This window comes from Benincasa hispida, chromosome 2, assembly GCF_027475165.1.
Source record: "Benincasa hispida cultivar pf3 chromosome 2, pf3_genome.v1.1, whole genome shotgun sequence".
Lineage (NCBI taxonomy): Eukaryota > Viridiplantae > Streptophyta > Magnoliopsida > Cucurbitales > Cucurbitaceae > Benincasa > Benincasa hispida.
The window spans coordinates 15,635,461-15,647,573 of record NC_143479.1 but is presented as its reverse complement, the minus strand read 5'-3'; the positions used below and the strand labels follow the sequence as shown (position 1 = coordinate 15,647,573).

At 31.8% G+C, this 12,113-nt stretch overlaps 1 protein-coding gene across 1 annotated transcript; it reads left to right on the top strand.

The window, feature by feature from the left end:
• Window positions 1-1,087: 1,087 nt before the first annotated feature.
• On the top strand, window positions 1,088-11,572 carry LOC120071049 (cadmium/zinc-transporting ATPase HMA3-like). Its single transcript, XM_039023051.2, has 10 exons — window positions 1,088-1,231; window positions 1,336-1,571; window positions 4,519-4,779; window positions 6,886-6,983; window positions 7,112-7,367; window positions 7,457-7,594; window positions 8,005-8,335; window positions 8,470-8,672; window positions 8,795-8,997; window positions 9,358-11,572. The coding sequence occupies exons 2-10, from the start codon at window positions 1,349-1,351 to the stop codon at window positions 11,401-11,403; spliced, it is 3,759 nt and encodes a 1,252-aa protein (XP_038878979.2). The 5' UTR covers window positions 1,088-1,231; window positions 1,336-1,348; the 3' UTR covers window positions 11,404-11,572.
• Window positions 11,573-12,113: the final 541 nt, after the last annotated feature.

Sequence of the window (12,113 nt, the reverse complement as noted above, 5' to 3'; positions counted from 1 at the left end):
CCAAATTTATAGATATTAGAGAATAAAAGATATTTAAATTTTTTTGGTAGGTTTTGGGTCTAGTTTCTATTTGGTCCCTATGTCTCGAAAGTTACACATTTAGTTCTTAAATTTTGATTTTGGTTTCACTTTAGTCCCTAAGTTTGAAAATGTTACAATTTTACCCTTAAGATTTGAGTTTTGTTTTAATTTGGTCCCTAGGTATCAAGATTGTACATTTATAATATCAATTTTTCATTAAATACTCACTTTCAATCCTTGACGTCAATGTCTATTAATTAATTTAAAATAATTATGAAGTTAAATCTTCAATTTAATTTTAGAGTGATGACAAATATTGAAACTTAATTAATTATAATTTATTTAATTATTTTAAATGTATTAACATACATGAACATTAAAGACGAAAAATGAATATTTAGTGAAAAGTCGGAGTTAAAAATGAATATATAGTGAATATATATATATATATATTTCTCTTTGTTTAAAGTTTGACTACTTTGGGTTCATGAATTTATGGATTTTTAGTGTGTTGTAGATAACATTACGTTTTTTCAATTAATAAGAAAAAAAATAAGTGATAACCCAACAAAATTCAACCAAACCCAAAGAAATTTTCAGATTGATCTAAAAAAACAACTCAATTCAATTCAACCTAACCCGTGTAGACCCCTACCATGGCCCCCAAAAAGTGGACTTTCGAGATCGAGGTCACCGAATTGGGCCACTTGACCCGACATATATATTTTTTCCCAAGTCTCTTCCTCGATCGGCCCATTTCTTACACTCTTCTTATGATTATTCTAATTTTCTCCAAAAAGTTTATACTCTATTTTTAGTCCAAAAATGACCTATAACAACGGTGATAAATTAGTAGGTGAATGATCTCTTTGATTATCATAAAATAAAATACAAAGAAAACATTGTCAGCCTCGACCCGTCCCTTAAATTTTCCTGTTGTTTTTACAATCACCCTCCACTACAAAATTTCCATTTAAAAAAATAAAAATAAAAATAAAAATGGGACAATAATACACCCAACCCAATCTCTCCTTTATAAAAAGGCATTCCACAATCTTTAATCCTTCATATTATTTTAAGGATCCCTATATATCCTCCTTATGAACTTCATCAATCTTCCACACGAAACGCCTTCTCTTCTTCACTAGCCTTTACCCTTTATTGCTTACTTCTCTCTTTCTCTTTCCCTAAAACACACAAAAAGCCATAGGTTGGTTTTTTATTATTATTATTATTATTATTATATGGTTTTAATTGTGAAAGCGTAGTGGTTGGATTTTGAGGAAATAACATGCGAATGATATTAATTTGCAGAGGAGAGAGGAATATGGCGGCCGGAGAAGAGGCGGCGGCGGGAATGGCCGGAAAGAAGGGTGGTGGGTTGCAGAAAAGTTACTTTGATGTGTTGGGGATTTGTTGTTCGTCGGAAATTCCAGTGATAGAGAATATATTGAAGGAAATTGAAGGGATTAAAGAGATTAGAGTCATTGTTGCCACAAGAACTGTCATTGTTCTTCATGATAATCTTCTTGTTTCTCAAGTACAAATTGGTATGCTCTCTCTCTCTTCATCACATGCTTTTCTTTTTCTTTTATATATGTTTATTTATTTATGAGTTGAACACCAAATTCCAAAGTTGCCGAGATTCCAACCTTTAGGCCTCATTTAATAACTTTTTGGTTGTTTTTTAAAATTAAATCTATAAATACTATTTTTACCTCCAAATTTCTTTATTTGGTTATTACCTTTTATCAATGGTTTAAAAATATTTTAAGGAGCAGAAAGAATAACTTTCAAAAAGTTGTTTTTGTTTTTTCTGAATTTGACTAAGAATTGAACCATTGTATACAAATCATTTGAAATAAGTTTAATTTTTTTAAAAAAATACTAGACAGGAGCTTATTTTTTTTATTTTTTATTTTTTTGTTAAAATTCAACTACATTCACATTAACTGTTTTTTTCAAAAAATAAACATTACATTAGGATGTGGAATAATTTTTTTAAAAAAGTATAATTAGATTCAAATTAAAAAATTGAATTTAAGATAATTTTTTTTTATCAAATTTAAAGATGAAAATAGTCCTATGAGACAAGCGATTCTTTTTAGATTTTGTTTTTACTACAATGGATGGGAGATTCGAACACTAAAAAAATTGTAATTTTTTTTTAATTATTGGTAATATGGCTGTATTTGTTAAAGAAAAATGAGAAATATTAAAAGTATTAAAACTAGAATCCGATAGTTTAGTTAAGGTTCTTGTGTGACTTTTTTTTTTTTTTTTTTTAAATGAAAAGAATGAAATAACATGTTTTAAAATATAATTATATTAAATCCAAGTAATAAATTTAGATTGAAAGCTTGAAGAATTTAATTGTCCTAAAATACATTTTACTTTATTTTAGTATATATAAAGAAATTTCTACTTTTTATACCACCAAGATTCAAAGAATGCGAAAAAAATGATTATATTAAATCCAAGTAGTAAATTTTGATTGAAAGCTTGAAGAATTTAATTATCCTAAAATATATTTTACTTTATTTTAGTACATATAAAGAAATTTCTACTTTTTATACCACAAAGATTCAAAGAATGCAATAAAAAAAAAAAAAAAGATTATATTTTAACATTTTAAAAGAGTATTCGAAATTTAAAACATTTGAGATAATTATTTATTAAAAAAAAGCTACGTATCTAATAAATTTAATATTTACAAAATAACATCATAAAGTACTAAAAATGGTTAATATTTAAACAAATAACCAAACTTGTGATAAAATTGTTTGCCATTTGTTACGTAAATGGGATTTTGTTTGGTTGGAGGGGAAGGGGGAGTGGAACCCAACTAAATAAAGATGACGTGTAAAATAAATATGTTGGGTCCCACCATAATATATTCTGTTTTAAGTGATTGGTGACGTGGAAATGCTTTCTTTTAACGAGAATAATTTTTCTTTTTTTCACGTCACTTCCGTTTCTTCCCTTTTTTCTTTCAGGTTCCACCTTCAACAAATTTTTTTTATTGAATCAATTTACTATTTTTTTTTAAAGTTAAAATTAAAATACTGATCCTGGTAATTTGTTAACTTGTTCAATTTTCTTTTTTCTTTTTTCTTTCTTTTTCTTTCTTTATTATTATTATTATTATTGAAAGAAAGACCCCTACTTCTAATTTATTATTGATTCTCTCAAATAGTTTATATTATACATTTTTCATTTTTTGAGAACTTATATTTTTCATATTTATAGTGTATTTTTTTCATGAAAAAAAAAATTATTATTATTATTTAATCATTTCATGGAAATGGGAGGAACTAAATTTATGATTAATTTTAAGAGCAATGATTATGCACCTTTTTTTTAATATACTAAAAATAAAATTAATTTATTTTTAAAAAATAGCACATGAATGCAGAGCAGCTTGGGCTGCCCTAAGATTTAAAAGGTTGATTTTGATTAAAACAAATATATATCAAAAACTTAATTTTACGATTTTTTTCATGAAAACATCAATTTTGAATGATATTTACGAGAAACTTAAAAAACAAAAAAATAAAAAAACAAAAAATAAATTTAAATCAGTAAATTAACCTTTTATGATTTTTAAACAAATTGATATATCTATTTTTTTATTAAATTGAGGAAAATTATTTGAAATAACAAAACTGCTAAATATATTTTTAAATATAACAAAATGCCACCCTTAATAGAAATTAGAGGTGTTCACGGATTGAATTTGGTTGGGTTGAAAGACATTTTAGACCCAATATTGTACCCAAATAACCCTTATTAAAAAATGAACCCAACCCAACCATGAAATATTTGGGTTGGGTTGGTTCACGTTAATCAGATCATTTATTTAAAAAAAATTTCTAAAAAGAAGCAAAATGTAAATATGTAAAAATCTAATTTAATTATTTTTATATATTGAAATAAGATTAACAACTCAATTCAATTTATATAGTAAAAAAATTCTTTCTAAAGTGCAAATAAACTATTGTTGAAGAATAAATTATCCAAAAAATATTGAAATTAAATAAAATTAAAATCAATATATGTATAAATAATTGTGTTATAAGTAATAAAACAAATATATTTTAAAGTTCATAATAAATTTGGGTTGGTTCGAGTTGGTTCGGGTTATATTAGGTGAACCTATGAACTAACCCAACCCATAAAATTTTCATTTATTTGAACCCAACTCAAATTGCACGAGTTGTGTTGGATTGATTGATTTTTTCGGATCATCTAATTTTTTTAGAAACTTATAGACATCTATTATTGATAGATATTAACTTTTTGTTTTATTTGTAAATATTTTTGTTCATTTTTTTATATTTAATAACAGTTAGTTATATTTATATTTTGTTATTTATCACATCTTGACGTTTAACCCATTGGAATGGAGAAATATTTATTGAAATATATATATCCATAAATATTTAATAAAATCATTTCAGTTTTCACCATTTTTTTGGGTACTGGAAAATGTGGCAGTTAAAGCCCTAAACCAAGCAAGATTTGAAGCGAACGTTAGAGCGTACGGAGACCAGAAAGATCACCGGAAAAAATGGCCGAGCCCGTATGCGGTGGCGAGTGGGCTGTTGCTTCTGCTGTCGTTACTCAAATATGTCAATCCTATTTTCCGATGGGTGGCTTTGGCCGCCGTCGCAGCCGGAATCTTGCCCATTGTCCTCAAAAGCTTCGCCGCCGTTCGTCATCTCAGAATCGACATCAACATTCTTGCTTTAATTGCAGGTAATTTTCAACTTCCCCATTTTAATTTAACCGTAATTAATTCTCATCTTTTTCTTTTTCCAACTAATTTACCCTTCATTTGGGATGGAATGGAGGAGGTTTAAAAAATTAACATATAAATTTGAAGTTAATAAAATAGGGTTGTTTTATGAACTTATTTATAAATATAATAAAATGTCATATATATATATATAGTTGCTCATTATCATTAATGAATTGTTTGAGAACGTCTCCATACTGTTTCTACAAGTGATGCATGTGGATTGATGATGGATAAATATATAAGACTTTTGACTAGACCTTTAATGGTTTTAGTTATATATATAACATTTTGATAAATTTGAAAATATTTTTAACAGTTTTATTATTTAACATAATTATTCTAACAAATACGTAATTATGATTTATGAGAAAGATTTAAAACGTAATATATTGGGAAATTTGTTTCAATCAAATAAAAATGGAGAAAAAAAAGTAGTAGTATAGCATTTTAATCGTTTATTTATTTAATAAAATCAAGTTTGTGGCATGTTTTTTCCTAATGGTATGAGAATATAGGACATGTAAGATCGATTAAAAAATACAAACTTGATTTTAAGCATTGTTTTGATTGAAAATAAAGAGATGACCATGATTAATATTGTTTCAAGATTGTAATGAATGACGTTTTGGATTTTCATAGAAATAAATAATAAAAAAAAAGTTTTGAACATTTTTAGTGCGACAATAAAAAATTTAATATATTGAATTATAAATACATGGAGTTAATTTATTTTTTTAAAATACAATAAGAGTGGAAGATTTAAACTACATAGTTCTTGATCTTTAACATATTAATATGATAGTTGAACTATGTTTGCTTTGACTACATCAAATTAGTTTAGTGAATTATATATATGTAAATAGATGTTTTTAGAAATAAGTAATGTTTTTCTTTAAAGACTAATATGACCGCTATTAAGTTTAGTTAGACACATATATTATTGACTAAGAGAGTAGAATTTCAAAATTTTCAACTTCTCACTTTGTCGAACTTTTAAAAGAAACAAAGTTGTTCTTTGATAATGTGATCCAGAAGTAACTCCATAGCAAGTAACAAGATCTATAATTATTAATTATTAGTTAAATTATCAATAAGTACTTTAACCTTTGAATTTTGAGGTTTGTAGCTAATTGTTTTTGACTTTGAAATTGATAATATGAGTTTATACTAGGTGAGTTACGCTCATCTTGGTCTGTCAAGGGAACATTACTTGCATGTTTCACTTATCTTTTAATCATTTAAGAACTATGTGACGATTTTATTTTATTTGGATATTTATTTACAAGGAAATCCTAAACTTATTTACAAACCATGTCTTGTTTTATTTTTTTTTCTTTAAGATAGTTAAAATTACTCTAAAACTTGTATATAGTTATTCAAAAGGGGAATTTGTAAAAATAGAAAAATCAGAGAAATTATTTATCGAAAATAGTAAAATTTTAATCTTATAGAGGCTGATAGAAGTCTATCGGTATTTATTAGTAATAGAAATTGATAAAAGTCTATTACTGATAGATGTGGATAGAAGTTTATCAGTGTTTATTTGTGTTTTTTTTTTTTTTTTTTGCTATTTCCGTAAATAGTTTGATATTTTTTTCTATATATAAAATTTAGTGCTTGGTTTTATACAATTTTTGTATTATTGTTATTCTTTTACCCTTAAATTTTGAGTTTAATTTCTATTCGGTCCATAGTTTCAAAATGTTGCATTTTTATTTTTAAATTTTAAATTTTATTTCCATTTAATCAAAAAGTGTAATAGAAAAATGTCACAAGTTGCCATCGGTGCACTAGTTAGAGGGAGAAGAGAAGATGCAAAACTAAGAAAATTCTGATAACAAAAGCTTTGTACAATGTTACCATCAGTTAAGAGAGAAAGATAGGGTCGAGATGTAAGCATGTGAAAGAGAACAAAACGAGAGAGGAAGATAATTAAAATTATTAAAAAGATATTTTTAGTTCAATATATCAAATTATAAATGATGGTGGAATAGTTATTACTACTATTAATTTTTTAAAAATAAAATAATAAATAAATTAAGATGGTGTTGAAATTATGACAGTGATCGGAACAATTGTGTTGAAGGATTATTTGGAAGCGGCCACCATCGTCTTCCTCTTCACCATCGCCGAATGGCTCGAGTCCAGAGCCGCCCACAAGGTTTCTCTCTCTCCATTATGAAGTCTTCAATTCAACTCAAGTAGCTTCAATTTTTAGTTCACTTTCTGCATTCAAATTATGAATTCTAAAACTCAACCAAATTATGGAACTTGTAAAACTGTGCTTAGGCAAACGCCGTCATGTCATCCCTTCTAAGCATTGCTCCTCAGAAAGCGGTTCTAGCCGACACCGGCGAAGTTGTCGGCGCCGACGAGGTCAAATTAGGGACTCTACTGGCCGTGAAGGCCGGTGAAGACATACCCATTGATGGGATCGTTGTGGAAGGAAAATGCGAAGTAGATGAGAAAACACTTACTGGTGAATCTTTCCCTGTTCCCAAACAAATGGATTCCACTGTTTGGGCTGGGACCATTAATCTAAATGGTATTCTCTCTCTCTCTTTTTGATGATTTTTTTTTTTCCTGCTTTGGATAGTTGGGGAAGTTTTCGATTGTGGGTTCTTTTCTATTTAGGCTATGTTACTATAAAGACTACTGCGCTTGCTGAAGACTGTGTGGTGGCCAAAATGGCTAAGCTGGTTGAAGAGGCCCAAAACAATAAATCTAGAACTCAAAGGTTCATTGACAAATGTGCCAAATTCTATACTCCAGGTTTGTCCACCAACTGTTTGAATATTGTCCTGTGAAAGCCTCAGCTAGTAAATTATTTTTCTTTTCACCCACTTTATCTGTTGCATATCAAAAAAGAATTTTAAGCTAACTTATGGAGGGAAAACAACAAGTAACCTAGTGGCACTCATTCTATTGTTTAAATCGACTTAAGTTTTCGGGTTGAGTGAGAAAGGTAATGATGTTAGAGCGAGAGGACGTGAATTTGAATTCTCATTATATTAGGATTTAGGATTACATATAAAAGAACATTAAAAATATGTATATCTTAACCTATCAACCGAAACTTTGTTGTGGTTTCGATTTTTGTAAGAGATTATCATGAAGGTTAACTTTAGCTCAAACTACTTCTCACATTTGATATTGAAACTGATGATTGTTCTAATATGCAGCTGTTATAATCATATCAACTTGCATATTAGTGATTCCAGTTGCTTTGAGACTTCCCAATTGCCGCCATTGGTTTCACTTGGCCCTGGTTGTGTTAGTAAGCGCATGTCCCTGTGCACTCGTCCTTTCCACGCCTGTTGCATCTTTCTGTGCGCTTACTAAGGCAGCAACGTCTGGTCTCTTAATCAAAGGAGGTGACTACCTTGAAACTCTTGGCAAAATTAAGATCATGGCCTTTGATAAAACTGGGACAATAACAAGAGGTGAATTTATGGTGACTGAGTTTCAAGTTCTTGATAAGGAAAATATGAGCTTAGACACATTGCTATACTGGTAAGTGCAAAACTAATGGTATTTCATCTAGTTCTATTGAATTTTGGAGAGACATTCTTCAAATTTGAAGGGTTTTATGCAGTTTCTAGAAGCTAATCATTTTTTGTGTCAATCTTTGCCTTCTCCCTTCTCAGGGTGTCCAGCATTGAGAGCAAGTCCAGTCATCCGATGGCAGCTGCACTTGTTGATCATGGAAGATCACTATCCGTTGATCCCAAACCTGAAAATGTGGATGACTTTCAAAATTTTCCTGGAGAAGGTGTTCATGGGAGAATTGATGGGAAAGACATCTATATTGGAAATCGAAGAATTGCTATAAGAGCCAACTGTGAAACAGGTTAGATTTTTCACATCAAACAAGTGCTTTATAAATAATTTAAGAGTTTTCTGTTACAGTGGAGAACAAACAAGCACCATCTTTCTCTTAGCATCCTGACTGGTGGATGTAAATGTTTACAGTCCCAGAGATCAAAGATGAAGCGGAGGATGGGAGGACTGTTGGATACATATTCTGTGGAACTACTGCAGCTGGAATCTTTAGTCTATCAGATTCTTGTAGAACAGGAGCTAAGGAGGCCATGGATGAGCTTCGATCTCTCGGTATAAAAACAACCATGCTCACTGGAGACAGTTCTGCAGCAGCCTTGCGAGCACAAAAAGAAGTAAGCATTCTATCCCAAGCTTTGCATGTGCAATATCGACATATAGATTTTTTGTTTCACATGGAGATTTAAAATTCAGTATTTAGATCCATCAAGAAATTTCAGCTGAACTAATTGGTTCATTTGGTTATATGCTTTGGAAACATTTTCGGTTCATGGTCATTATTAAGCAATCCGATTTGAGCTGTATTGGTTATTATTGAATTATTGTTTTGTTCATTCTAGCGTTTACTAGTTTAAAATCCAAACTTGGATGGAAATTTATTCAGAACAAGTAATGGCCCTTGTTACCATATTTAAAAGGCTAAAAATAGGTTATTATCTAAGATAATATAAGTGCTTCTCTGTTCCTATGTGCAGTTGGGAAAGGCTTTACAAACAGTCCATGCAGAACTTCTACCTGAAGACAAGACGAGGCTCATCAATGGCTTCAAAGGGGAGGGACCAACAGCTATGATTGGAGATGGTCTAAACGATGCCCCTGCCTTAGCCACAGCTGATATTGGCATATCAATGGGAATCTCAGGTTCAGCCCTCGCAATAGAAACTGGAGATGTAATTCTAATGACCAATGATATCAGAAAAGTTCCAAAAGCAATTCGGCTTGCAAGAAGAGCTAATAGTAAAGTAATTGAAAATGTGATTCTGTCGGTTGCTCCTAGGATTGCTATACTCGGCCTAGCATTTGGTGGTCATCCGCTTGTTTGGGCAGCAGTTCTTGCTGATGTCGGTGCCTGTGTGCTAGTTATCCTCAACAGTATGCTCCTGCTACGAGGAACTGACGGGCCCAAGGGGAAAAAAGCTGGCAAGTTTTCTGCCACTCACTGTTCCTCCAAACATAAATGCTGTCATGTTAATAGCCATTCAGATGAATATAGTGGCCACACCCATGATAACGGGTGCGACAATCATGGTTCCCACTCTTCTAGACGTCGTCACCATCACCATCACCACAAGCATGAGGACTGTGGCTCTCTCAAGAAAACTCATGATGGTTGTTCACTACAGAACCGTGCTTCCAAGTGTAATTCCAGGTTGAAAAGTTCAAGTTCATGCAAGAAAAGTAAACTTGTGGACTCAAATTCTAAGGTAGATGGTTCTACCAGTAATGTAAAACTCTGTGAACATGATCACGGGTGCAACAATGATAGCTCCGACTATTCTCGTCATAGTCAACATCGCCACCACCACCACCACCATCATCATGAGCACGACGATTGTGGCTCTTTCAAGAAAACTCATGATGTTTGCTTACCTCAGAACTGTGCTTCCAAGTGTGATTCCGGGAAGAAAACTTCAAGTTCATGCAAGAAAAGTAAACTCATGGACTCAAGCTCTAGGGTAGATGATTCTGCAGGAAGTTTAAAACCGTGTGAACATGGACCTGTCCATAACGATCAGCCTGCTGATCATGACCAACATGCTTATGCTTCTTGTGCTGATCATCACGTTGAGGACAAACATAGCTCTCCAAAGAATACTCAAGAGTTTTGCTCGTTTCAGAAGTGTGCATCAAATTCATGTGAGAAAATCAAGTGCTCAAGCTCATCTGCAAGCCTCGATGGATCTGCTGTCATTGTTGAGCTCCATGAAAGTGGATGTTGTACTCATAATACCCAATCCGCTCAACATGATCATGACATCCAAACTCCCAAATGCGATTTGGATGACAGCCACTCATCCAGTCCTGAACATCATATTAGTAATTACTGTTGCTCTCAAAAGAATACTCAGAAGGATTGTTTATCTCATCCAATGTGTCATTCCGAAACCTGCAATTTGAGTCCATGTGGGAAAACCAACTGTGTGGACCTAACTGAGAGGCAACACACGCTTGAATGTAGTACAGAACTCCTCCAAGACCATAAGCATTGTCACCAAGGAAGCTTCGACACTTCCAATTTTGTCTTGGAATCCCATGAAAAGCACAGGAAAACTTGCAGTGAACCTTGTAAATCAAGATCAACAAGCGGATGCACAAAAGATGAATGCAGGGAAAAGGTTGAAATGATAGATGATTGTGCTGAAGCAAACATGCACCACAAGATGAAACAACATCATTGCAATACTCATCCGAGGCTTCAAAATGAAGGGGTTCATCCTCATTGTAAGGCATCAAATGAAGATAATGATGGAGCAATCAGCAATACCGTAAATATCGAGCTCAAACCGGATCATTCAAACCTGAAACGCCCCAACACTTGTAATAAGGCTTTCAGAGGGACAAACAACTGTAAAAGCTGCAAAAGGGGAACCTCGCAACTCAAAATTGGAAAATCTTCTGCAGGTTTGGACAAGAGAGAAATGGGTGGGTGTTGTAAGAGCTACATGAAGGAATGCTGTAGGAAGCATGGTGATATCAGAATGGCGGTCCGAGGAGGCTTAAACGAAATTGTTATAGAATAGATCATGTAGCTAGTTTTTATGATTTCTGTCAATAGTCTTATGTATCTATGCTTTCTCATTAATATTCTTTGTATTCAATACTAGGCAAATGGTACATGATAATGTCATCAGAGAAAGCATGATTACTAGTTATTGCTAGTGTATGAATATATGATGTAGTTGTTCATAATCTTCTGAAGGAAATCAGCATCCTCCCTTCTGAACAAACCATAGAAAGAAATGATTAATCAAAATGCAAATGTTTTCAAAACTGTGGTAGATGCATGAGAATCTGTCTGTTTCAATGGTGAGGAAGGAGATGATGTTTGAGGTAATGTTGATGAAGGATTATTCTGAATGCAAGATGATGGAAAATTCCATTTTCTCCTTCCAATTTACATTATAATGGGAATAGGAATCTGAATCTCATAGGTTTGAGGGAAAAACGATTGCACCCCCCCCCTTTTTTCAGGTTTTCTTGTTCATGTCAACTCAAGAATTTGTCCTCCATGGATAAGATTCTTCACGGCTCTGCTCAAAACTGAATTCTAGTCGGTCATCGGCTCCATATGCAGTCGACGAAGGATTTTTTTAGTCAAATTACAAATTTAATTTGAGTAATACTTGCATATTCATGCATATCCATCCATCCCCTATAATCACAAAGAAAAAATTTTAAGAAAGAAAAGTTCATTATTAGAATATTTGGGTGAGTTGCACAAAGACGATGG